This window comes from Eimeria necatrix, genomic scaffold (genome assembly GCF_000499385.1).
Source record: "Eimeria necatrix Houghton genomic scaffold, Enh_scaff143, whole genome shotgun sequence".
Classification (NCBI taxonomy): domain Eukaryota; phylum Apicomplexa; class Conoidasida; order Eucoccidiorida; family Eimeriidae; genus Eimeria; species Eimeria necatrix.
The window spans coordinates 1-25,920 of NW_013654947.1; the positions used below are offsets into that span (position 1 = coordinate 1).

General features: G+C 47.3%; 8 protein-coding genes across 8 annotated transcripts; all 8 read right to left on the reverse strand.

Moving 5' to 3' along the window:
• Positions 1-803: 803 nt before the first annotated feature.
• On the reverse strand, positions 804-4,365 carry ENH_00013770 (SAG family member; the record flags this gene model as incomplete). The annotated part of the gene is made up of 9 exons (XM_013584254.1): positions 804-912; positions 1,006-1,406; positions 1,488-1,648; positions 1,852-1,980; positions 2,532-2,631; positions 3,223-3,304; positions 3,407-3,816; positions 3,897-4,057; positions 4,251-4,365. 9 exons carry the CDS (start codon positions 4,363-4,365, stop codon positions 804-806), a joined length of 1,668 nt encoding a protein of 555 aa, XP_013439708.1.
• Positions 4,366-5,545: 1,180 nt separating this feature from the next.
• On the reverse strand, positions 5,546-6,728 carry ENH_00013780 (SAG family member; the record flags this gene model as incomplete). The annotated part of the gene is made up of 4 exons (XM_013584255.1): positions 5,546-5,651; positions 5,753-6,153; positions 6,238-6,398; positions 6,614-6,728. 4 exons carry the CDS (start codon positions 6,726-6,728, stop codon positions 5,546-5,548), a joined length of 783 nt encoding a protein of 260 aa, XP_013439709.1.
• Positions 6,729-7,973: 1,245 nt separating this feature from the next.
• Positions 7,974-9,154, reverse strand: ENH_00013790 (SAG family member; the record flags this gene model as incomplete). Its single annotated transcript, XM_013584256.1, has 4 exons — positions 7,974-8,085; positions 8,188-8,597; positions 8,678-8,838; positions 9,040-9,154. The coding sequence occupies 4 exons, from the start codon at positions 9,152-9,154 to the stop codon at positions 7,974-7,976; spliced, it is 798 nt and encodes a 265-aa protein (XP_013439710.1).
• A 3,583-nt stretch (positions 9,155-12,737) lies between these two features.
• ENH_00013800 (SAG family member) lies at positions 12,738-13,905 on the reverse strand (the record flags this gene model as incomplete). Its single annotated transcript, XM_013584257.1, has 4 exons — positions 12,738-12,846; positions 12,948-13,348; positions 13,429-13,592; positions 13,791-13,905. The coding sequence occupies 4 exons, from the start codon at positions 13,903-13,905 to the stop codon at positions 12,738-12,740; spliced, it is 789 nt and encodes a 262-aa protein (XP_013439711.1).
• Positions 13,906-15,209: 1,304 nt separating this feature from the next.
• Positions 15,210-16,362, reverse strand: ENH_00013810 (SAG family member; the record flags this gene model as incomplete). Its single annotated transcript, XM_013584258.1, has 4 exons — positions 15,210-15,318; positions 15,420-15,820; positions 15,909-16,069; positions 16,254-16,362. 4 exons carry the CDS (start codon positions 16,360-16,362, stop codon positions 15,210-15,212), a joined length of 780 nt encoding a protein of 259 aa, XP_013439712.1.
• Positions 16,363-18,011: 1,649 nt separating this feature from the next.
• On the reverse strand, positions 18,012-19,167 carry ENH_00013820 (SAG family member; the record flags this gene model as incomplete). The annotated part of the gene is made up of 4 exons (XM_013584259.1): positions 18,012-18,120; positions 18,221-18,618; positions 18,707-18,867; positions 19,059-19,167. The coding sequence occupies 4 exons, from the start codon at positions 19,165-19,167 to the stop codon at positions 18,012-18,014; spliced, it is 777 nt and encodes a 258-aa protein (XP_013439713.1).
• Positions 19,168-20,840: 1,673 nt separating this feature from the next.
• On the reverse strand, positions 20,841-21,008 carry ENH_00013830 (hypothetical protein; the record flags this gene model as incomplete). Its single annotated transcript, XM_013584260.1, has 1 exon — positions 20,841-21,008. The coding sequence occupies one exon, from the start codon at positions 21,006-21,008 to the stop codon at positions 20,841-20,843; it is 168 nt and encodes a 55-aa protein (XP_013439714.1).
• A 2,731-nt stretch (positions 21,009-23,739) lies between these two features.
• Positions 23,740-24,896, reverse strand: ENH_00013840 (SAG family member; the record flags this gene model as incomplete). Its single annotated transcript, XM_013584261.1, has 4 exons — positions 23,740-23,848; positions 23,950-24,350; positions 24,431-24,582; positions 24,782-24,896. 4 exons carry the CDS (start codon positions 24,894-24,896, stop codon positions 23,740-23,742), a joined length of 777 nt encoding a protein of 258 aa, XP_013439715.1.
• Between the last annotated feature and the right edge of the window lie 1,024 nt (positions 24,897-25,920).

The window sequence follows — 25,920 nt, forward strand, 5'->3', positions numbered from 1 at the left end:
GGTGTGGCGGTTGTTCACAACCCTTCCTCGCTCCGCGGGGAGGCAGGCTGGGAGTGTCTAATCCCTAGTCGACTGAAATAATAGGCCTATCCAAACGAAATGTCGAATATGCAGTGGAAATGGAGCGTTAGACGTAGCAATTTGCCAGTGTCCCTGCTTTGAGTCTGCCTTGCCTTCCCCCGGTAACAGCAAGCGCGGTTTCTTTAAGCTTGAGCAAAGCGCCTTCTTCCAACACCACAATACAGCCAAAAAGCTAATACGAATGTGTCGTATTTAATGGGCTCCTCAAAAGCGTCAATAACGATATGTGTGTAGCTGGAGGAATCTGTTCCCTTCACGGCGGAGGCAGACAAAAGTAACTCCAAGCCAGTTATAATCCCACTAGAAGCATCAAAGGCAACACAAATAATTATATTATATTGGCCATTTTACAAATTTGGCAGGGAGATATGCTAGCGTGCCACCCTCCAAGCCAGCAGCATCCACATTCCTTTTCTTTTATAACGAGATCAGCCAATGATTGACTGGCGGTACAATGGCAGGCATAATTTCTCATTCAAGAGAGCTGGAACTTGAAACATCTGCTCCTTAGCATCCCAGGTAAGGCTCCAACTATACACGGCTTGCATCACGCAGATCTGCGATGAAATTATGCGGCTGAGCTGGAACAAGCTTGCAAAGTGATTGTTTGGGGAAAATGCGAAAAGGCTTGTTGGCTTATGCGTGTTTTATGTCTCACGACGGCACGTGCAATCAGACAGAAAACGATGCCGGTGGTAGTCCTCAGATGATAGTACGAAACCTTATAAAATCATAACGCCGAAAGTGAGAATGGCAAGAGCAGCCAGGCTTGGAGCTGTTATTGACCCGGAACCTGTGTCGGAAGAGAGGATCTTGTCCCACTGCTCCTGCCTGCGAAACCCCAGCAACCCCATGGACATTATGCACTCATCAATCACAACCTCTTGAGCAGATCTGTGACGGAAAGGCCAAAGTGTTACTTACGTGAATGGAGCCGAGTTGTCGCTTGCAAAAGCAGTAGGCATCGTCTTGCAAAGCAATGCATAGCCCTTTTTCGCAGTGTCGCTGCCCCCTCCCGTCTTCACCATTTCAGGTTCTGGTTCTGTAGTAGATGTAGTCGTCTGAGTGCAAGTGACGACTCGGCAGTCTGCAGTGGCATTAGATGAAGGGTTGTACAGGGCTACAAAAGAAACGTTGTTTTGATCGTCGTATAGTGTTCCAGCTTCTTTCTTTGATGGTGGTAGTCCAGTGAAGTTTTTGTAGGCTGCCTTCCAGTAATCAACTGTTTCCTTGCAGTTGGGTTGCTCGGCAGTTAGGGACTTGAAAGCATATGTTCCGGCCTCAAAGGGATTCGCTGTTCTTGACTGAGCCGCGTTTTCCGTTTGCTGCAGCAGAGAGAATCAAGAAGGAAATGTTACAGTGTGGGATAGCCTTGGTGACCCTGGAAATATTTTTGTGCCACTTACTGGGATTAAGTGTTCGCAAAGCTTTTTCCACTGGCTTTCTCCTTCTAATTGTGGTGGCTCCGGAGCACTTAATTGGTCTTGCTCGTCTGCATCTTTGAAGTTGGCCAACCCAGCTGCTTCACGCGCGGCATTGACCTCAGCGAGGCACTGGACGCTTTGCCCTGCAGCAATGCAGTTGCATTCGGGCATTCCTATATTTTTCTTGTGTACTAAGCGAGGCTATTTCTTGAAAAGTAGAATGGGCTCAGAGTTGTGTACCGGAACTCGCCGGCAGAAATTGACCGGACCGTGTCTCTGTGCGGCCACACAATCCGCCCGAAGGTTCAATACAGAATGGTCGACAAAGCGAAGGTACATCACTTACCGAGAGATGCAGTGTACGTGACTGTTTCTTCAGTTTCTTGTGAGCTGCCCAGAGTTGTGGCGCTCAGCATCAAAAATGAAATCCTGAGAAGTGGTGATAGGTTCCACTGCAGCATCTTCCAGTGTTGGCCTTAAAAATCACGGGTGCGAAAGACTTACAAGAGAAACTATAAAAACGCAAGGCTTCAAGAAAAGGTCAAGAAAAAAACCAGCTTGCTCAAAAGGAACTTATTTTGGGACCCAACACGTTGACCCACGCTGAGTTATCGTTCGAGGTGATCATCCGTGAGCAGTGGCCCTTTGGGATCGGGCAGCACTGAAGTCTCGATCTGTGCTTGCAGAGCTATACCGCTTGAAATTCAACCAAAATATCAATTCAAAGCATTAGTAATTGGAAATTTCGTGCAGAATGAGTCTCAATCGTCGGGACTCAAACGGAGACACGTTTCTACAAAACTTTGTAGGCACCTGAGCAATAGATTAAGGGGACCAAGAGAAGCCTGCACCACTGTGGGTGTCTTACTCTGTAATCTGCCTCCAGCCTTTTTTTATGACGTGAAGTTTTTTCCATCTTTTTTAGGGTCCAAATTGGTTAACGAGTTACAGGCTGCGTACTGCATATTGTTCTCGACGGGAGCTTGTCCGCCATTACTGTTCGTTCCGCAACTAAGCACGCCCTACGTGGAGCAATGTGTCGGTTGTCTTGTGGCCACATGTTGTTTTGTCTCATCCCGCTAGCAACGAGCTGGTCTCCTATGCAGTTACTTAGAGAGCCCTCCTCCTGCGCACACAAAGCAGCCTAGAAGCTGCCACTTACGACTGGTAAGGAGTGTGCTGCTGCAAGTTCCAACACTAAGTGCATGTGGCAGGCGAATGCTGACGCTGGCATAGGCACTCCATATTACCTCCAATTCCATTATACTACCTCCAGAAACGGTCGACTTCGTAAATAATTCTATTGATTCTCCATGGAAAGTATACTATTTGGCCGAGGGGCCAAACTAGTGTGCCAGCATACAACGCCTCATCATCTCGTTTCCCTTTCTCTATCACCAAATCAGCGAATGACTGACAGGCGTTACAGTAGAAGCACAGTTTGTCATTGAAAAGAGCTGAAGCTGCAAACATAGGTATCTAAGAACCCTAGAAAATGCTGTATGCATGTAGTGCTTCACGGAGTTGCGATTAACCTGTTAGGCACAAGTGGAAGAAGCCTGAGGAGCGACGGTTTGAAAAAGCATGAAAAAGTTTCCTGGCCGAAATATGTGCTACGCCCCAACATTGCACCAAAAATCAAACAGAGTACGGCTCAGGTTGCACTTTCCAGCTGGCAGGACGGTCATCACAATAAAATCGCGATGCCGAATGTCACAATGGCAAGAGCAACAAAACTTGGAACTGCTGTCGATGCGGAGCCTGTGAGGGAAGATATGATCCTGTCCCACTGCTCCTGCCTGGAAAACCACCCGCATTCCAGTAGACAATATTCACGTCAATTCATAACAATGAAGGCGCTCTGGGTAGCACTGCGACTCAAGGACCAGAGTGTTGCTTACGTGAATAAAGCAGAGCCGTTACTCCCAAAAACAGCAGGCATCGTCTTACAAATCAACGCGTAACCGGTTTTTGTAGTTCCGTCATCAGCATAAGTTGAGAGCATTTCACCATCTGAACCACCTGTAGTAGTGGTAGTCGTCTGAGTGCAAGTGACGACTCGGCAGTCTGCAGTGGCACTAGATGAAGGGTTGTAGAGGGCTACAAAAGAAACGTTATCTTGATTGTTGTACAGTGTTTCATCGTCAGTCTTTGATGGCGGAAGGCCAGTGAAGTTTTTGTAGGCTGCTTTCCAGTAATCAACTGTTTCCTTGCAGTCAGGCTGCGCAGCAGTTAGAGACTTGAAGGCATACGTTCCGTCTTCAAAGGGTTTCAGTGCGCTGGGCGCCGCCATTGCTTCCGGTGCTTCCGTCTGAACAAAGGAAGAAGATAATATTACAATACTAAATAACCTTTTTTGTTGCGATATTGATCATATTTTGTTCCGCTTACTGGAATCAAATGCTTGCAAATTTTTGTCCACTCGTTGGTGTCATCTAGATTTGTTCCTGTGGGGTCGTTTAATTTATTGTTATCTGATGCCGCTGTGAAGTTGGGCAGCCCAGCTGCCTCACGTGCAGCGTTGACCTCGCTGAGGCACTCGACACTTTGTCCTGGACCGAAGGCATTCGGGCACAATTATATTTTGTGATATTTCAGCTGGGGACAATTCTTGAAAAATAGAATGGATTGGAAGAAGTGGAGCAGTACTCATTTGTAGGAGTCGCCTGAGATAATGTCTCTGTGCTCCTGAAGGCAAGCCAGCGTACGCTGCAGTAAACAGCTGGGTAAAGGCTTGCTACTTACCGAGGCTTGCAGTGTACTTGATATTTGATCCACCTTCTGCTGAATCACCGAGAGGTGAGGCGCTCAGCACCAAGAACAAAGTGCTGAGGAGTAGTGGTAGGCTCCAATGAAACATCTTTGAGGAGTGACCTTCAAAAATCGCCGCTGCGGGAAAATTAAGAGAGCTTTGAAAAAACAAGGCTTTTAGCTAAGCTAATACAGAAGGAAGTTATATTGGCAGCCAAACTTGTGTTCGCTGTTGGAGTCAGCGCCTCCCTGCAAATCCCTTGGTGAGCAATGCCGGCGTGTTGAAGAACGCCCACCGCGGAACCTTAGATCTGCACATGCAGAGCTACATCGCTTGAAATCCAGTCAAATTTTCAATTGCAAATTATACTATTTTGAAAATGTTCGCCAGCGTGAGTGTGAGGGGGAGACTTGAGCGAAGGTGGCCCCCCAAATCTTTGTGGTCCCCTGAGCATTAGATCCTCATGAGAAGGCCAAGCGCACACATCTCTGTGAATATCCTATTCCGCGGGGGGCATCTACCCGATATACATGTTTATCAGCTATTTGTAAAATTTGTGAACCCCAAATGATAATTGAGTTGCAGGTTTCAAGCTGTCTGTTGACCTCGGCAAGCGCTGTTTCGGAAGCGGCGTTTACTGCGCGGCGGGACAGGCAGCGAGTGCACACTCCATATTCGCCTCAAAAAGCAAACCTATCCAAATCAAATTCTTGATTTTCAAGAATAAATGAAACGCAAGACAAGGCAAAATGTCGGTTTCCTTGCCGCCTCAGTCCCTTTTGCCTATTCCCCATGACAACGAGCAGGTTCCCCTAAGTTCGAGAAAAGCGCATTCTGCCAACACCATAACACAGCCTAAACACTAATAAAAATGCCTGGTAGTCAACGGGCTGCTCGAAAGCTCCAATAACGAAGTGTAAGTAGCAGCAGGAAGCTGTTCCCAACATCGCAGCGGCAGAACAAAGTGACTCCAAACCCGTCATACTCTCATTAGAAGCATCAAAGGCGACACAAATAATTTTATTATATTCATCAGTTTACTAATCGGGAAGTGAGACATGCTAGAGTGCTACCTTATAACCCAGCAGTGCTGTAAGCATATACGGCTTGCATCATGCAGAGCCCTGATGAAATTGTGCGGCTGAGCTGGAAAGTATGCGAAGTGATGGTTCGGGGAAAATGCGAAAAGGGTTTTTGGCTGACGCGTGCGCCACTTCTCATGACGGCACTAGAACGAGAACAGAATAGGGTGCAGGTGGTAGTTCTCAGATGATAGCACAAAATATCATTATGTCATAATGCCGAACGTTACAATGGCAAGAGCAGCCAGGCTTGGAGCTGTTATTGACCCGGAACCTGTGAGAGAAGACATTATCTTGTCCCACTGCTCCTGCCTGCGAAATCCCAGCAACCGCATGCGTATTATGCTCTCGAACCCATGGCAATCACAACCTCATCGTCAGATTTGTGACGGAAAGGCCAATGTGTTTCTTACGTGAATGGAGCAGAGGTTTCACTTGGAAAGGCAGTAGGCATCGTCTTGCAAAGCAGAGCGTAGCCATTTTTCGCAGTGTCGGTGCCCCCCTCCGCTGTTGCCATTAGAGCTTCTGGCCGCGTAGTAGTGGTATTCGTTTGAGTGCAAGTGACGACTCGGCAGTCTGCAGTGGCATTAGTTGAAGGGTTGTACAGAGCTACAAAAGAAACGTTGTCTTGATTGTCATACAGTGTCCCAGCTTCCTTCTTTGATGGTGGTAGTCCAGTGAAGCTTTTATAGGCTGCCTTCCAGGAATCAACTGATTCCTTGCAGTTGGGTTGCCCGGCAGTTAGGGACTTGAACGCATACGTTCCCTTTTCAAAGGGATTCGCCGTTCTTGTCTGAGCCGCGGTTCCCGTTTGCTGCATCAGAGAGAATGAAGACAAAAATTCTAGTGAAGAATGGCCCCGGAGGTCTTTAGCCTCGAAATATTGTGAGGCACTTACTGGGATCAAATATTCGCAAAGTTTTTTCCACTGTTCCCCTAGCTCTTCTTCCTCTGCTGCTGGATCACTTAATTCTGTGTCACCTGAAGCCTGCATGAAGTGATCCAACCCAGCTGCCTCACGCGCAGCATTGATCTCGCTGAGGCACTCGACTCCACTCCCTGCAGCAATGCAGCTGCATTCAGGTAATATATATCTGTCATTCACGAGTTGAGCCTATTTCTTGAAAAGTAGAATGAAATCAAAGTCGTGTAGTGGAACCCACCTCCAGAAATTAACCCCGGAATATGACACCGGACCATGTCTCTGCGGCCAAACACAAGCCACCATGAGGTTCAGTATGGAATGGGCAACACAGCGAAGGTACATCACTTACCGAGAGATGCAGTGTACGTGACTGTTTCTTCAGTTTCTTGTGAGCTACCCAGAGTTGTGGCGCCCAGCATCAAAAATGAAATCCTGAGAAGTGGTGGTAGGTTTCGCTGGAGCATCTTCGAGTGTTGGCCTTAAAAATCACGGATGCAAAAGACTTAGAAGAGAAACTATAAGAACACAAGGCTGTCAGACAAGCGCGAGCAAACTCAAGTTCGTGCAAAAGAAACTTATTTTGGGACCCAACACGTTGACTCACGCTGAGTTATCGTTCGACGTGATCAGCTGTGAGCGCTGGCCCTTTGGGCTCGGGCAGCACTGAACTCTCGATCTGTGCTTGCAGAGCTGTATCGCTTGAAATTCAACCAAAGTATAAATGCAAAGCATTAGTAATTGGAAATTTCGTGCAGAATGAGTCTCAATCGTCGGGACTCAAATAAAGACACGTTTTCGCAAAACTTTGTAGCCACCTGAGAAGTAGAATCACGGGACAAAGCCAAGCGTGCATCACTGTGCGTGTCTTATCGTGTAAGCGAAGATAAATCTTCCTATAGCTTTTAGGATGTGAAGTTTTTTCCATCTTTTTAAGGTCCATATCGGCAAAAGGGTTTCAGGTGCGTGCTACATATTGTTCTCGACGGGAGCTTGTCACTCCTGTTTGTTCTGCAGCTAAGCACACCGAGGAACTAAAGCCCTACATGGAGCAAGCTGTCGGTTCTCTTGTGGCCACATGCTGGTTTGTCTTGTCCCGCTAACAGCGAGCTGGCTCCTATGCAGTTACTTAGAGAGCCCTCCTCCTGCGCACACAAAGCAGCCTAGAAGCTGCCACTTACGACTGGTAGGGAGTGTGCTGCTGCAAGTTCCGACACCCACTGCGTGTGGCACGCGAATGCTGCTGCTGGCATAGGCACTCCATATTGCCTCCGAACCCGTTATACTGCCTTGAGAAACGGTAGATTTCATAACTAATCCTATTGATTCTCCATGGAAAGTATACTATTTGGCCGAGGGGCCAAACTAGTGTGCCACGATTCAACCCCGCAACATCTCGTCTTCCTTTCTCTATCATAGAATTAGCGAATGATTGGCACGCGCTACAGTAACAGCACAGTTTGTCACTGAAAGGAGCTGAAGCTGCAAACACAGATATCTCAGCATCCTAGAAAATGCTGTAAGCGTGTAGAGCTTCCACCTCATGGAGATGCGATTCGCCTGTGGTGCAGAAGTGGAAGACGTCTGTGAAGCGGTGGCTTGAAAAAGCAGGAGAATGTTTCCCGGTTGAAATATGTGCTATGCCCCAACATTGCACCAAAAATCAAACAGAGTACGTTGCAGGTTGCACTTTCCAGCTGGTACGATGGTCATCATAATAAAATCGTAATGCCGAATGTCACAATGGCAAGAGCAACGAAGCTTGGAGCTGTTATCGATGCGGAGCCTGTGAGGGAAGATATGATCCTGTCCCACTGCTCCTGCCTGGGAAACCACCCGCATTCCAGTAGAAAATATTCACTTCAATTCATAACAATGGAGGCGTTCTGGGTAGCACTGCGACGCAAGGACCAGAGTGTTGCTTACGTGAATAAAGCAGAGCCGTTACTTCCAAAAACAGCAGGCATCGTCTTGCAAATCAACGCATAGCCTTTTTTTGTAGTTCCGTCTTCCGCATAAGTTGAGAACCCTCCACCATCTCCATCACCTGCAGTGGAGGTAGTCGTTTGAGTGCAAGTGACGACTCGGCAGTCTGCAGTGGCACTGGATGAAGGGTTGTAGAGGGCTACAAAAGAAACGTTATCTTGATTGTTGTACAGTGTTTCGCCTTCAGTCTTTGATGGTGGAAGGCCAGTGAAATTTTTGAAGGCAGCCTTCCAGTAATCAACTGTTTCCTTGCAATTGGGTTCCGCGTCATCTAGGGACTTGAAGGCATATGTTCCATCTTCAAAGGGTTTCGGTGCGCTGGGCGCCTCCATGGCTTCCGGTGCTTGGGTCTGTGCAGAGGAAGAAGATGAAGTTACAGTGCAGGATAACCTTTGTTGTCACGCCATTGATCATATTTTGTTCCACCTACCGGAATCAAATATGTGCACACTTTTTTCCAGTCGTTGCTGTCGTCTAGGTCTGATCCTGCGGGGTCGTTTAATTTGTCGCCATCTGAAGCCTCTGTGAAGTTGGGCAGCCCAGCTGCCTCACGCGCAGCGTTGATCTCGCTAAAGCATTCGACCGTTTTCCCTGCGGCAGTTGCTTTCAGATACACCTATATTTTGTAATGCTTGAGTTGCGGCTACTTACTGAAAAACAGAATGGACTGGAAATGGTGTACCAGCACTCACTTGCAGGAGTTGCCCGAGATCGTGTCTCTATGCTACTGCACGCAAGCTAGCCTAAACTTGAACGTGAAGTGAGCATCTGGGGCACAGGCTTAATACTTACCGAGCGTTGCGGTGTACTTGATTGTTTGTCCACTTCCGGGTGCGCTATCTAGAGTTGAGACGCTCAGCACCCAAAAAAAAGTGCTGAGAAGTAATGGTAGTCTCCAATGAAGCATCTTTGAGAAGTGTGCTTTAAAAATCACGGCGATGAAAAAGTTTAAAAAGAGATGTGAAAAAGGAAGGTTGTCAGCGAAGCTAATACACAAGGAAGTTGAATTGGGAGTCAAAGTTTTGTTCCCTGCAGCCGTCAATGTCTCTTTGGAGATCCGTTGGTGAGCCGTGGTCGTGCAGCATTGATACCTAGATCTGTGCTTGCAGAGCTGCACGACTTAAAATTCAACCACACTATCGATTTCAAATCAATGACGCTGGTAAACGTCGCGCATAGTGAACTTTTACGCGGGGACATGAACAAAGACGCCTCCTTAACTCTTTGTAGCCATCTGAGCACTAGATCCTTATGAAAAAGCGAAGCAGATGCACGTCTGTATATGTCCTACTCCGCAGGCGAAATCTAATCTTTCTATGCAGTTGTCTAAAATTTGCTGCAATTATGAGCACAAAATGGTAATTGGGTTGCAAGTTTCACTGTGTTTCCTTGTCTCGATAAGAGGTTGTTCGCAACGCGTGTTTGCTCTGCAGGCAGGCAGGCCACGAGCCCCCACTCCGCATACGCCTGAAATAGCAGACCTAACCAAGCAAAATTCCAAATATGAAGGGGAAGTGAAATGTGTGACGAGACAAGCTGTTGAATTACTTATCGCTTGAGTTCGTCTTGCCCTTTCCCCGTAGCATCGAGCGGGGTTCCGTCAAACTTGAGAAAAGCGCCTTCTGCCAACGCCAAAACACAGCGTAAAGGCGAATACGAATGCCTGGTAGCTAATGGGCTGCCCAAATGTTTCAATGACGAAGTGTGTGTAGCAGGAGAGCGGCGCTGCCTGCATGGCAGAGGCAGACCAAAATGCGGGGAAACCCGTTACAATCCACTTGGAAGCATCAAAGCCTTCACAAACCATTTTATTATATTGGTGATTTTGCTAATTGGGCAAAGTGATACACTAGTGTGTCACCTATTAACCTGGCATCATTTACTTTCCTTTGCCTTATCACAGAAAAAGCAAATAATTGGTAGGCGCTACGGGAGTAGGCATAATTTGCCCCTGGCAACAGCTTAAGCTAGGAAAATCGGCTTCTTCGCAGCCTAGAAAATGCTATAAGCATACACGGCTTGCACCATGCAGAGCTGTAATTAAATTGTGCACCGGAAGAAGGTTTGTGATAGTTTGGGGAAAATGTGAAAAACCTTCTTGGTCGGCACGTGATCATGAAGTTGTAATGCCGAACGTCACAATGCCAAGAGCAATCAATCTTGGAGCTGCTATCGACGCGGAGCCTGTGAGAGAAGAAATGATCCTGTCCCACTGCTCCTGCCTACGAGAACCCGGCAGCCGCGTGAGCATTATGCAGCGCAGTTCACAGCAATCAGGACCGCGCGAGTATCACTGCGCGGGAGGATTGAAGAATTGCTTACGTGGATGGAGCAGAGGTTTCACTTCCAAAAGCAGCAGGCACCGTCTTGCAAAGCAATTTCGTAGTGTTATTATCGCCCCCATCCGTTGTTGCCATTACAGGAAGTGTAGTGGGGGTAGTCCTTTGAGTGCAAGTGACGACTCGGCAGTCTGCAGTGGCATTAGATGAAGGGTTGTACAAAGCTACAAAGGAAATGTTGCCCTGATTGTCGTACAGTGTTCCAGCATCATTCTTTGATGGCGGCTGTTTCCTTGCAGTTTGGTTGCTCGGCAGTTAGGGACTTGAAAGCATATGTTCCGGCCTCAAAGGGATTTGTTGATCTTGACTGAGCAGCGGTTTCCGTTTGTTGCATTAGATAGAAGGAAGAAGGAAATCTTAGTGGAGAATAGCCTTAGGGGTCTTTACTCACGAAGCATTGCGAAGCACTTGCTGGGATCAAATTTTCAAAAATTTTTTCCACTTGCTATCTAGCTCTGCTTTTGGATCACTTAATTTATTTCCTCTGCAGCCTCTGCAAAGTCGGGCAACCCAGCTGCCTCGCGCGCAGCGTTGACGTCGCTGAGGCATACAGTGCTTTTGCCTGCAGCAATTGACTTCAGGCACGCCTATGTTTTTCTACTGCATTAGTTGAGACTATTTGTTGGAAAGTTGAATGGACTCAGGTTTATGTAGAAGAACTCACATCCAATAGTTCACTCGGACCCTGTCTCCCATGCCACTAAACGCAAGCCAGCTTAAGCTGAAATGAGAAATGAACGGCGGGTCAAAGGGTTACTGCTTACCAAGAGATGAGTCATACTTTTTTCTGATTGGCTGCCTTGTGAGCTGAACACGATTGAGACATTCAGTACCAAGAATGAGATCTTGAGAAGCAATGGTAGGTTCCAATGGAGCATCTTTGATGTATTAATTTTGAAACTTCACGAGTAAGAAAAAATTGCGAGAAAAACTTTATAAAACAAAGCTGCCATCGAATTTAGTGCGAAAGAAACTTGTTCTGGGAGCCGACACTGTAACTGCTCCTGCGGTCAGTGCCTCTTTGGGTACGCACACTAGTGGACATGGGGAAGCGCTCAGCTCGAGATCTGTGCTTGCGCAGCTGCATCACCTCAAATTCAATCAAGCTACCAATTAAAAAACATAACTTTTCAAGAAAATGAGGCAGAATGAGTGTGTATGCGGAAACTAAAACGAGAAACACCTCGCCAACAAAGCTGCAGCCAGCTGAGCGTTAGTCTCTCATCGACATATGATGCGTGTACCTCTGTACACGTCCTGCTCTGCACGCGGAATCTACTGCTTCTCTAGCTTTAGTTATAATGTGCGATTTTTTCGACAGTGAAACGGTAAATGAGTAACGGGTTTCAAGGTAATTGTCGATATCTTCGGGAGGCTGTTCGCCAGAGTGCTTGCTCAGGGGATCAGCATGCCCGAGGCACCTAACCCATATAAGCCTAAAACACGTGGTCTAGCAAATCTAAATTCCAAATGAAGTGCAGAGATGCAACAGTAGAGCGCGTAGGCTGTCGGTTCCTGCGTGGCCACACGTTGTTTTGTCTCTTACCAACAATGGAGAGCTGGCGCCCTCTGGAACTGTGCGGAGGGCCTTCTACCAGCATTACAAAGCAGCCCAAAAGCAACCACAAGTCCCTGGTAGGCACTGTGCTGCTCCAACTACGAAGTGCGTTTGGCCGCCGAATGCCGCTGCCAGCACCGGCAGTTCACACTGCGTCCAAACTCATCGTGCTACTTCTAGAAACATCAGAAATACCACAACCAGCTTTATTCTATAATTGGGCTTACTAATCGAGCAAGGGCACATACTTGCATGTCACCTATAAAGCCAGCATCATCAAGCTTCCCTTTATCTATCCCAGAACTAGCCAATGATCTGCAGAAGCTACAATAGCATGCGAAATTTGTCATTAAAGAGAGCTGAAACTAGAAATAGCGGTTTCTTATAGTGCCAGAAAATGCTTTAAGCGCATACTCTCTGCAACTAGCGGAGCTGTAGTTAAACTGGGCAGCAGTATTGCTAGAAGCCCACGAAATGACGATTTCAAGAATGCGAAGCGTTTAGGTGGTTGGCGCGTGCCACGTCTCACATTTGCACCGAGACTCAGGCAGAATACGAAGCAGGTTATATTCTTGAGCTAGCAGCATAAAGCATCATAAAGTTGTAATGCCGAACGTCACAATGGCGAGAGCAATAAAACTTGGAACTGCTATCGATGCGGAGCCTGTGAGAGAAGATATGATCCTGTCCCACTGCTCCTGCCTGCAAACCACCCCCAATCCCATAGACAAGATTCAATCCAACTCACAGTAGTCAAGGCATTGTGAGTAGCACAGCGATGCATGAACCAATTTACTGCTTACGTGAATGGAGCAGAGCTGCCATCTCCAAAAGCAGCAGGCATCGTCTTGCAAATCAATGCATAGCCGTTTTTTGAAGTTTCGCCTTCCACATGAGCTGACTCCATCCCACCACCTGTAGTTGTGGTAGTCGTTTGAGTGCAGGTGACGACTCGGCAGTCTGCAGTGGCACTAGATGAAGGGTTGTAGAGGGCTACAAAAGAAACGTTGTCTTGATTGCTGTACAGGTTTTCGTCTTTAGTCTTTGATGGTGGAAGGCCAGTGAAGTTTTTGTAGGCTGCCTTCCAGTAATCAACTGTTTCCTTGCAATTGGGTTCCGCGTCAGCTAGGGACTTAAAGGCATATGTTCCTTCTTCAAAAGGATTCGTTGAGCGTGAGCTAGCCGCTTCTTCCGTTCCTTCCGTCTGAGCAAAGGAAACAAATAATGTTACACTACAAGACAGCCGTGCTGATCGTGACTTCAGTCATATACCGCGCCACTTACTGGAATCAAATGTGTGCAAAGCTTTTTCCACTCGCTTTCTTCTTCAAGTGCTGTTCCTTGTGGTGGATCTTTTAATTTATTGTCCGTTGGTGCCTCTGCGAAGTTCGGCAGCCCAGCTGCCTCACGCGCAGCGTTGACCTCGCTAAGGCACTTGACGGTGTCCCCTGCAGCAAATTCAGTAAGACCCATCTATATTTTGTGGTTATTTAGATGATGCCACTTCTTGAAAGTAGACTGGACTGTGCATAGCATAGCAGGGTTCATTTGCAGGAGCTGGCTAAGTTCCTGTCTCCATAGTACCGGACGCAAGCAGTATAAGCTCCACTACGGAGTGAACAGCAAGGTAAAGGTGTACAACTCACCGAGAGATGCAGTGTACTTGATTGTTTGTCCACCTCCTTCTGAGCTACCTAGAGTAGAAAGACTCAGCACCAATGATAAAGTGCTGAGAAGCGATTGTAGGCTCCAATGAAACATCTTTGAGGAAAGGCCTTCAAAAATCGCGGCTGCGAAAAAATTAAAAAAGAACTGAGAAAAAGTATGGCTTTCGGGGAGGACAGTGCCGAAGGGAGCTAATATTTGCAGCCAAATCCTGTTCGCTACTGGCGTCAGTGCCTCCCTGCAGATCCGTTAGCGAGCAATGCTGGCGTGTTAACAACGAGCAGAGCTGAGCCTTAGATCTGTGCCTGCAGAGCCGCACCGCTTGAAATACACACCTATTATGGACGCAAAATTAGAGTCTTTTAAAATTGTCCGCCAGAATGAGCGTCAGGGGGGGGACTTAAACGAAGACGCGCACTCCCGAATATTTGTGGTCCCCTGAGCACCAGATCCTCACGATGAGGCCAAGCGCATACACCTCTGTACGCATTCTCTCTTGTGGAAGAAATCTAATCTTTACGTAACTGCATCAATGCTGCGCAAAATTTCTGAACGGAAAATCGTAATTCAGTTGCAGGTTTCAAGGTGCCTGTTGATCTTAACGAGAGCTGGCTCGGAACTTGCGTTTCCTGCGAGGCAGGACAGGCCGGGAGCGCATACTTCCTATTCGCCCCAGATAGCAGGCCTGTCCAAACAACATTTTAAAAATGAAGGGCAAATGAAACTCCAGACGAGGCAAGGTGTCAGTTTCCTTGCCGCTTCAGTCCCTTTTGCCTTTTCCCGGTGACGGTGAGCGGGTAACCCTCAGCTCGAGAAGACCGTCTTCTGCCAGCACCTTAACACAGCCCAAAAGCTAACGCAAATGCCTGGTAGCTAATGGGCTACTCTAAATCTTCAACAACGAAGTGTTTGTAGCAGGAGGACGCCGCCGCTTGCACGGCAGAGGCAGACCAAAATGACTCCGCCCCCATTGTAATCCTACTAGAAGCACCAAAGGCAATGCGAATAATTTCATTCTATTGGTCAATTTACTAACTGGGCAGGGAGACGTGCTAGTGTGCCACCTTATAATCCAGCAGCATCTACATTCCTGCTCTGTATAGCAGAATCAGCAAGTGATTGGCTGGTGCTAGCATGGCAGGCACAATTTCTCACTAAAGAGAGCTGGAACTTCAAGCAACTACCGCTTATTAGCCCAGCTAATGCTGTAAGCATGCACATCTTGCATCACGCAGAGCTGCGATGAAATTGTGCGGCTGAGTTGGAAGAAGCTTGCCAAGTGATGGTTGAAAGAAAAGTGAAAAAACTTCCTGGTCGGTGCATGTGCCCATCTTACGATGGCACCAGAAATCAGACAGAAAAAGGTGCTGGTGGTAGTGTTCAGATGACAGCATGACACATCATAAAGTCGTAATGCCGAACGTTACAATGGCAAGAGCAATCAGGCTTGGAGCTGTTAACGACGCGGAACCTGTGAGCGAATATATGATCTTGTCCCACTGCTCCTGCCTGCAGAACCCCAGCAACCGCATGTGCATTATGCAGTCCAATTCATAGCAATCACGATCTCGTGGGCAGCGCCGCGACAAAAAGACCGAAGTGCTACTTACGTGAATGGAGCAGAGGTGTCATTTTCAAAAGCAGTAGGTGTTGTCTTGCAAATCAAAGCATAGCCTTTTTCGGTGGCCTCGGCGTTTCCGTCACGTGATGCGGTGTTAGGATCTTGAGTAGTGGTATTCGTTTGAGTGCAAGTGACGACTCGGCAGTCTGCAGTGGGATTGGATGAAGGGTTGTACAGGGCTACAAAAGAAACGTTATCTTGATTGTTGTACACCTTCTTTTCATCTTCACTCTTTGATGGCGGCAGTCCAGAGAATTTTTTGTAGGCTGCCTTCCAGTAATCAACTGTTTCCTTGCAATTGGGTTCCGCGTCGCCTAGGGACTTGAAAGCATATGTTCCATCTTTAAATGCTTCTGCCGATGCTTGAGCATTATATGCTGCAGGTGGCGCCTGATAGGAGCAAGCAAGAAATGAGGACAGCGCTAGTGCACAGGATGAGGCTAATGGAACGAAGTCCGCAGCCTGCTTGGCGGCATACCGGTACCAAATATTCACAAAGATCTTTCCATCCGCCTTCAGTAAGCTCTGTGGAACCAGGGCCGGTAATCTTTTGTTCGTCAGTTTCTGCCTTATTGAAGTTGGCGAATCCAGCTGCCTCACGGGCAGCGTTGACTTCGCCGAGGCATTCGACAGAGCCACCTGTAAGCATTGAGTCCGAAGACCCCCATTCTCTCTTCTTTGTTATATTTTTAAGCACGAGATTAAGTAAGGTCTCATCTGCACAAGGGAGATTTTTGGAGTTGACGCCGAGCCCCAGCTGTGGGCCACAACAAAGACAAATTCAAGTAGAAAGTTGGCTAGACAGCCAAGATTAACTACTTACCAAGCGTTGCAGTATACTTTACGGTAGTTCCCGCGGTTGCTTCTAAGCTCTTCTCATTTAGCAGCAGCAGCGAGGCGCTGAGGAAAGACGCCAAGTTCACACGGAACATCTCCGCTGGCAGGCCCTTCGAGTATACCAAGGATAAGAACAGTTGCTTGAAGCAACATAATATCTGAAATGCGAAAAAAAATAGTGCTACAGGGAAGATCAAGGAGAAGCTGCTCTTGTGCGTGCTTCAATGCGGCGCTGAAGATGGTCGGTGAGCTAGGGCTGCCGACGCTCACACAAGACTATGAAGAAAATTTGACGTGGTGAGCCAGCAGATGTTGAAAATGGGTGTCACAATAACCGATAGTGCTTGTGTCTCAAGAAACACATTAAAGTGTGAGTATAAAGGCTGTGTCACGTAGAATCATCCACGTAATAGAACATTTAGAAAAGCCTGCCCTCTAGATCCACAGAGTCCTTCACACCAAGGGATCTACTGCAGTTGACAGCCTGAAACCGATCCCTTCTATCAGTCGCTCTGCCACCAATTAATTTATGGAGTAGTGCAAATACGTTTAATCTGCAGGTTTCACAACCCACAGAGTGCTCAACAAGAGTGCTTTCCGCACTGTTGCTCCCGTGAAACCTCAGCAGCAACGGGCCGGGAGTGAATTGAGAAGAACGTGCAGAAGCCAATCATTGGCCAAGTACTTCCACGATACATTTGCCTCTTAATATTCCTTTCCAACGCACACCCAGTCAACCCTAAACCCTAAATAATCGTTTTGTTCCAGGACTCATAAACTTTGCTAGGCATGTTATCTCCACTGGCAAACAATTTCAAGTGCACTGGATTTCCTGAGTGCGCAGGACGTTGCACCCACAATTGAATGAGGAACATAAGAGGGGAAATGTTCTGTTGAAAGCGGCTGCACGCAGGTATCTCCATGGAAAGGACTTTTCTCCATGCAAATCGAAGAGAAAGTGCAATGCTGACCAAACCAACCACCAGCATGAACACTCCACAAAAGCCTACAGTACCAGCTCACAAGTGATCACAATTTATTCTCTATAGAATGTTCCCGCAGGCATAAGGACGATTTCACCCCGTACAAGCCTGGAATAACTCGTCTCTCCCCAACAAACTCCAAATGTGCGCAAGAGCCGAATGCTGCAACTTTCTGCGTGGCCCCACATAATTTCAGTAAGAGAGAGAATGATTTATGAAAATAAGCACAAATCCATTCGCCAAACGCCGCAAGGCGGCGTGAAAGCTCTAACGTGTGCGGAGCAATCAATGGGGTGCTGGGAGTGCTTCGAAATTCCAGCGACAAGGTGTGCGTTGCAGCTCAATGTCACCGTTCGCCTGCCCGTTCCATCTTTATTCCTTTATACTAGCTCTATAAATATCATTCAAAGCCTCTGCAATCAGGCTTTTCCGTTTGGTGAGGATATTATTCGGCCAGGTAGCGGAGAACTGTGCCCGGTGGAAAGTCGCTAGTGACCAGCACGTGCTAAAATAGCAGGCATAGTTTATCATTAAAAGGAGCTGAATTTGGTTTTACACGATTCTGGGCAATGCCGTAAGCATGTACATTCTTCCTTCCACGAAGGTGCGCTACAAGCGTGCGGCAGGAATAGGAGTAAGTTGTTAAGGGCTCAGTTTTTTAAGGGCCTTTTCTGTAGGCAAGTGCGCAGCGTTTCATCTTTGAATCAGGTTTTTGGCAAAGAGCGATGCAGGCAGTATTTTACAGCTGGCAGCTCGAAAAATCATACAGCTGTAATGCCGATTGCCACAATGGCAAGAGCAACCAGGCTTGGAGCTGCTATCGACGCGGATCCTGTGAGAGAATACTTGATCTTGTCCCATTGCTCTTGCCTGCGAACCAGCCGCAATCGCATGGCTGGCGTTTAGTCCAACTTAAAACAATTACGGCGATGTGGGCAGCACTGCGGCACAAGGACCAAAGTGTGCTTACGTGAAAGGAGCGGTGCTGTCATTTCCGAAAGCAGTAGGCATTGTCTTGCAAATCAAAGCGTAGCCCAATTTCGTGGTCTCGCTGCTGCCACCACTTGATACGCTAACCAAAAGGGCAGAAGGAGACGTCTTTTGAGTACAAGTAACGACTCGACAGTCTGCAGTGGCATTAGATGAAGGGTTGTACAGGGCTACAAAGGAAACGTTGTCTTGATTGTCGTACAACTTTTCAGCTTCCTTCTTTGACGGTGGCAGTCCAGTGAAGTTTTTGTAGGCTGCCTTCCAGTAATCGACAGTTTCGGTGCAGTTTGGTTGCTCGGCAGTAAGGGCCTTGAAAGCATAAGTTCCATCTTTGAAAGGCTGTGCAGCCGCTTGGGAATTATATGCTTCGGGTTGCGTCTGAGAAAAGGAAGCAAGAAATGAAAACAGCGCTAATACACGCGATGAAGCTAATGCAAACAATTTCACATAATGCTCAGCGCCTTACAGGTACCAAATATTCACAAAGATCTTTCCAGTCGCCATCAGTAAGATCCTCAGATCCAGGATCAGATATTTGGTCCCCTTTTTCTGTTGCCTTAGTGAAGTTGGCTAATCCAGCTGCCTCACGGGCATTGTTGACTTCGCCAAGACACTCGACAGAGCTACCTGCAACCATTGACTCCGAAGACCCCCATTCTTTTCTGTATGTTTTTCATTACACTTCTGCATACGGGATTAAGCACGTTTCCAAGTGCACAAGCAGAATTGTTGGAGCTGACGCTCGGCCCCAGCTGTGGGCCGCAACAAAGTCAAATTCAAGCAGAAACCCGGCGAAGCAGCCCAGATTAAGGCCTTACCAAGCGTTGCTGTATACTTTACGGTAGTTACTGCAGCTGCTTGTGAGCTCTTCTCGCTTAACCACAGCAGCGAAGCGCTGAGGAAAGTCGCCAAGTGCACACGGAACATCTCTGCTGACTGGTCTACTATATGAAGAAGCTGTTACACGAAGAAACAAAATGCCTGAAAAGTAAAAAGTACAATATTACAGCTGACAGATGAAGGAGAAGGTTCTCTTGCCCATGTGTGGCGTCGGAGAGGGTCGGTGAGGTAGTAACTGCCGACGCTCACACAAGACTATATGGACGGGGTCTGAGGTGGTCAGCACGCAAATGTTGAAAGTGAATATCTTTGTAACAGATGAAGTTTATGTCCCAAGAAAATTACTAGAGTGTGAGTAAAAAGGCCATGCTTCTTAACACGACTTTCAAGATAGAACACTTGAAAGAATCCTCGTAGATCCAAGCAGTCTCTGACTGCTGCATCCGACAGTCTGGGACCGACCCCTACTCGCCCTCTCACAAATAAATTTATGGAATGTTGCAACTCTGGTTAATTTACAGATTTTAAAACCCGCAGAATGCTCTGAACGAAGGGGCTTTCAGGACCGTTGGTCCCCGGGCACCGCACTTCAGCAGAAACGGGCCAGGACTGCCTTAAGAAGAGCTTGTAACAGCCAATCATTGACCAAATACTCCTGCGATTTATTTCTCTCTTAATATTTTTTTCTGACGCACATCCAGAAAATAGGGAACAAGCAATCGCTTTGCTTCAGGCTACACACACTTTGCTAGGCATGTGACTTCAGCTCGCAAGCAATTTTAATAAGCTGTCCACGGTGCCCACGACGTTGCGCCCCCCCATTGAATGCGGCAAATGAAAAGAAATATATGCGGCTGAAAGCGGCTGCGAGAAAGTATCCTCGTGAAAAGAACCTTCGTTGAGACGAAACGCAGAGACAGTGCAACGCTGACCCAGCCAACCACTGCGACGCACACTCCACAAACGCCCACAAAGCCAGCTTAAAAATTGATATTTATTTTTTCCTATATAGCTGCTTATTGTGAATGTTGCCACAAGCATAAAGACGATTTCAGCCCGTGTAGGCCTGGAATAGCTTGCCTCTCCACAAGAAATTCGTGCGGCAACTTTGTGCAGAGGCAAGCTATTCCAGGCCTGCAAGGAATGAAATCGTCCTTGTGCTTGTGAGAACATTCATAATATGCAGCTCTACATGTGCAGATAAGCTCAAAGATTCAGCTTTCTTCGTGGCCTCACATTGTTTCAGTAGTTGATAGCGCGTTTTCTACAAAAGCCAAACAGAAAACTTTCGGCCCAGTTCTGCAAGGCAGCCTAAAGGCTCCTACTCACGCCAATCAGTCAATAGGGAGCTGGGAATGCTTTCAAATTCCAACGACAAGTTGTGCGTGGCAGGTAAATGTTACTATTGGCCTACTCAGTCCATCTTGTGGCCTTTTGCACTTGCTCTATGAAATATCAGAGCCGTCACAAGCAGCTTTTGCCATTTCCTGGGAATACTATGTGACCAGGGAGACTTACAAGTGTGGCAGGGGAGAAACCGCAAATAGTCGGCATATGCTAAAATAGCACGTACAGTTTATCACTCAAAGGAGCTGAATCTCTAACTTCGGCTTTACGCGATTCCGGGAAATGCCATAAGCATATGCACTTTTCCTTCCGCAAAGGTGCTCTACAAGCTTGAGGCAGAAATGGCAGCAGGTTATAATGAAGTGGTTTAAGAAAATGTGAAAAGCCCTTTTGTTATGCAAGGGCGTAACGTTTCATCTTTGCATCGGGCTTTTGGCAAACAACGAAGCAGGCAGTATTTTACAGCTGACAGCTCGAAACATCATACAGCCGTAATGCCGAATGCCAGAATGGCAAGAGCAGCCAGGCTTGGAGCTGCTATCGACGCGTGTCCTGTGAGAGAAGATTTGATCTTGTCCCATTGCTCTTGCCTGCGAAAGCCCCGCAGTTAAGTAGACAATATTAAGTCGAGCTTACAATTATCAGGTCGATCTGTGTAGCAGTGCGACACAAGGACGCCAGTGTTACTCACGTAAATGGAGCAGTACTGTCATTTTCAAAAGCAGTAGGTGTCGTCTTGCAAAGCATTGCGTAGCCCAATTTCGTGTTCCCATCGTTGCCGTCGCTTGACACGCGAGATGAAGGGTCAGCAGGAGACGTCGTTTGAGTACAAGTAACGACTCGACAGTCTGCAGTGGCATTCGAAGAAGGGTTATACAAGGCTACAAAGGAAACGTTGTCTTGATTGCCGTACAGTGTTCCAGCTTCACCCTTTGGAGGCGGCAGTCCCGTGAAGTTTTTGTAGGCTGCCTTCCAGTAATCGACAGTTTCGGCGCAGCTTGGTTGCTCGGCAGTAAGGGACTTGAAAGCATACGTTCCATCTTTGAATGGATCTGCCACTGCTTGGACGCTGTATGTTTCGGATGGCATCTGAGAGAAGGAAGCAAGAGATCAAGGCAGCTCCAGTGCTCATGATGAGGCTAATGAAACGAAGTCTACATAATGCTCAGCGCCTTACGGGTATCAAATGTTCACAAAGGTCTTTCCATTTGTTTTCGGGAAGCTCATCTTCTCCAGGGTCAGTTATTTTTTTTTCGTCGGTTGTTGCCTGAATGAAGTTCGCCAATCCAGCTGCCTCACGGGCAGCATTAATTTCGCTGAGGCATTGGACAGTGTCGCCTGCAACGATTGAGCCCAAGCAGTCTCATTTGTTTGCATATGATTCTGATTGCACATTTGAACAAGAGAGTAACTGCGGTGTTGGCCAAAATTATTGGAATGGCTTCCAAGCGGAGTCAGCAAACTCGAAAGAAAGTGCGCGTGGCAGCCAAGGTTAATTGCTTACCAAGCTTTGCAGTATACGTTACAGTATTTTGTCCAGCTCCAGTTGAGGTGTTGTCGAATAATAACAACAGCGCGGCGCTCAGGAAGATGAAGCTCAGACGTAACATATCCACTGACTGGTCGTCAAGATCTCCCGGTAGAAGAAATGCCTGTGTAAGGGCAAATATGTCTGCAAATTTAGTGAAACAATATTCAAGCTGGCAGATTGAAGAGAAGTCGCGGCATTTCATGGCCACGTCAATATGGCGTTGAAAATGCTTAGTGAGCTCCTTCTGGAGACTGTCGCACAAGACTCTAGATAGGATCTGAGCCAGCAATCCCGCAACTGTTAAGAATGAGATTTCCGTGGCAGAAAAAGCCTATCTATTAGGAAGCAAATTGAAACGCAAAAGCAACGGTCACGCTTTGCAACGTAACTCAGGCACGGGAACGATGAAAATTGTCCGTGCTCTAGATCCACGCTTTCTCTTACAGTAAGGGGTTCTCCAGTCGCTGCCCTTCACAGAGTGAAATATGCGATTTCTACCAGTCGAAATGTCATAAGTAAATTTATGGAATATTTCAGGTCAGTTCAACAGGCAGGCTTCAGCGCCCGTGGAATGCTTTAACGGGAGGCTGTTCAGCATTTTTGCTCCCACTGCGCCGCGCAACAGGCCGGCGCCGCCTTAGAAAGAGCTCATATTAGCGCATCATTGGCAAAGTACTTCCAGAATTTCTTTTCCTATAAACATTTAGCTCAGGCCCACACACGAAGAATTGGGGGTAAACAAGAGCTTTTCTGCAGGCTTTAGAAACTTTTGCTAGGCATCTTGCTTTTTCTAGCAGGAATTAAGCTGCGCATGTCGTCACACCCGATTGAATGAGCTTTTTGAGAATAAAATTATGCTAAGAAGGGTAGATCCGGGAGATTATCCCCGTGAAAGGAACCTTCTTCGGTGCAAATCATGAGGCGAGTGCAGCCCTGACCGGGAGAGCCTCTACCATGGCAAGTCTGCAAGTTTCTGAAGCGCTAACGCCACTAGCTCCAAAAATGTCGTTTTCTCCTCCCTGTGTAGCTGCACGTTCCGAATATTATCACAAGCGTGAAGAGGACTCCAACCCGTGCAAGCCTGAAATCTCTCTCAACAAAAGATTCTCTATCTGCAGAGAAGCTGGACAAATAAATAGAGGAAGATGCAGTTTTGCCCTCGGTTTCAGGTAGTTCTGGTGCGAGACAGCGAGGCTTCTATGGAGCTTCGGCCCAACAGTAAAAAGCAGCATAGAGTCTCCTACATCAGTCACTCAGTCAATGGATTGCTTGGAGAGCTTCGAAATTCCAATATGTGCGTTGAAGGTGAATACCACTGCTAGGTTAGGTAATCCAAATCTGAGTCCACTATACTAGCTCCAGAAATATCGAGGGTGTCAAAGGCAAGTTTTCCCATTTGGCTAGTACATTGTTTGACGAAGGTGCCGTGCAAGTGTGCGAGGTAATAGTCGGCTTCATCTTTCTTCTCTTCCTTAATCCCAGAATCAGCAAATGATCGACATATAAGTTGTGCCACAGCTGCATGCACAATCTGCTACTAAAAGGGGCTGAATATCTATATTCGGATTTCCACAATTCCGGAAGCTGTTGTACGCGCAGTTTCCCTCCCGCAAAAATGGGCTTTAAGCGTGTGGCAGAAGTGGCAGGAGGTTAGTAAGTAATGGCTTCAAAAAACGCGAAGAGTCCTTTTGGTCGGCAAGGGTGCGGGGTTTCATCGCCTGCATCCGATTTCCAACAAGCAACCATGCAGGCGGTAGTTTATAGCTGGTTGCACGAAAACATCATATAGAAGTAATGCCTAACGCCACAATAAAAAGAGCAGCTAGGCTTGGAGCTGCTATAGACGCTGATCCTGTGAGAGAAGATTTAATTCTGTCCCACTGCTCTTGCCTGCGAACCACTCGCAATCACATGGAAGCGATCCGGTCCAACTCACAGCAATTAAGGCGATCTGGGTATCACTGCAACGGAAAGACCAAAATGCCACTTACGTGAACGGAGCAGAGGTGTCATTTGCAAAAGCAGTAGGCATCGTCTTGCAAATCAATGCATAGCCATTTTTCGTTGTTCCGCCCTCCCCACCACTTGTCGCGGTTGCAGGAAGTGAACCGGAGGTAGTCGTTTGAGTGCAAGTAACGACTCGGCAGTCCGCAGTGGCGTTAGATGAAGGATTGTATAGGGCCACAAAAGAAACATTGTCTTGCTTTTTGTATAGGTCTGTGCCTTCAGTCTTCGATGGCGGCAGACCAGTGAAGTTTTTGAAGGCTGCCTTCCAGTAATCCACTGTTTCCTTACAGTTGGGCTCTGCGTCATCTAAGGGCTTGAAAGCATATGTTCCATCTTTAAATGGATTTGTTGAGCTTGACTTAGTCGCCCCTCCCGTTTCTTCTGTCTGCGCAAAGGAAGAAGTTAATGCTGCACTACAGGACATCCTTGGTGATCCTGATTTTGGTCATATTTTGTGCCACTTACTGGAATCAAATGTGTGCAAACCTTTTTCCACTCTTCTTCTAGTTCTGTTTGTGGATCAGTTAATTTGTTTTCCTGTGGGGCCTCTTTGAAGTTTGCCAACCCAGCAGCCTCACGTGCAGCATTGACCTCGCTAAGGCACACAGCGTTTTCGTCTGCAGCAATTGCATTCATACATACCTATATTTTGTCATGAATTAGCTAAGCCTACCTTTTGAACAGTAGAATGGGCTCAGAGCCACGTAGCAGAACTCATCTTCTGAAGTTGACTGAACCCTTCCCCATACTATCGAACACAAGCCAACCTGGGCTTCAGTACGGAGGGAACAAAGGGGAAGAAGGTTAACTGCTTACCAAGAGTTGCAGTGTACTTGATTGTTGGCGCGCTTGTTTGTGAGCCGCCCAGATTTGAGGCGGTCAGCACCATTAACAAACTGCTGAGAAGCGGCGGTAGGCTCCAATGAAGCATCTCCGAGAAGTTGATCCAGAGAAAACGCAGGCGTGAAAAATTTTAAAGAACGCTTTGAAGCAGAAGGGACTCCAACGAAGGCACTGCAGAAGGAAGCTACACTGGGAGCCGACTTTATGTCTGCTGCTGCCGTCAATGCCTCTGCGGATCTGTTGGAGAGCCGCGCCTGTGTGATAGGGAACGCCCAGCACTGAACTGAAAATGTGTGCTTGCAGAACTCCACCACTTGAAATTCAGTCAAATTAGCAATTTAAAAATACAACCTTCAAGAAAAAATGGGCGCAATGGATGTGAATGGAGAGACCAAAACAGAAACGCCTCCTACCAACACTGTGTGAGTGGTACGCTGAGCACTAGATCCACATCAACAAGCTACGCGAACCTCTGTGCATGTGCACGCAAAATCCAGTCTTTCTATTGCCTTATCTGAGATCTATTGCTTTTCTGAGCATAAAACGATAAGTGAGTGACGGATTTCAAGTAGCGTGTTGATCTCGAAGTGAGATTGTTTCAGCATTTGTGTTTGATCTGTGATTAAGCAGAGCGCGAGCGCCCGACTCGTGCGAGCTCCAAATAAGTAGCCTCCCGACATGAAATTCCGAGTACAAGGGAAAACCGAAAGAGTAGACAGGACAAGGTGCCGGTTCCCGCGTTACCTCAGTTCATTTTGTGTCTTCCCGATAGCAAGGAGCCGGGGTCCGCTGGAGTTGCCCAGAGGGCCTTCTGCCAACGGAAAAGCTGCCACGAGTGACTGGTAGTCAATGGTGTGCTCAAAATGCTCAACGACAAAGTGTGTGTCGCGCGTAAATGCCGCCGCCAGTGTCGGCAGTCCATATTGCCTGCAAACTCGTTGTATTGCCTCAAAAAACATCAGACAACACAGAGAGTTTCACTTCTTTCGGCTGAAAAGTAGACTATTTGGCCAAGGAAGCATACAAGCTTGCCATCTAGCAACCCACTATCGTGTACTTTCCTTTTCTCCCTGGCAGACTTAGCGAATGGATTGCCAGGCATTAGCATAATC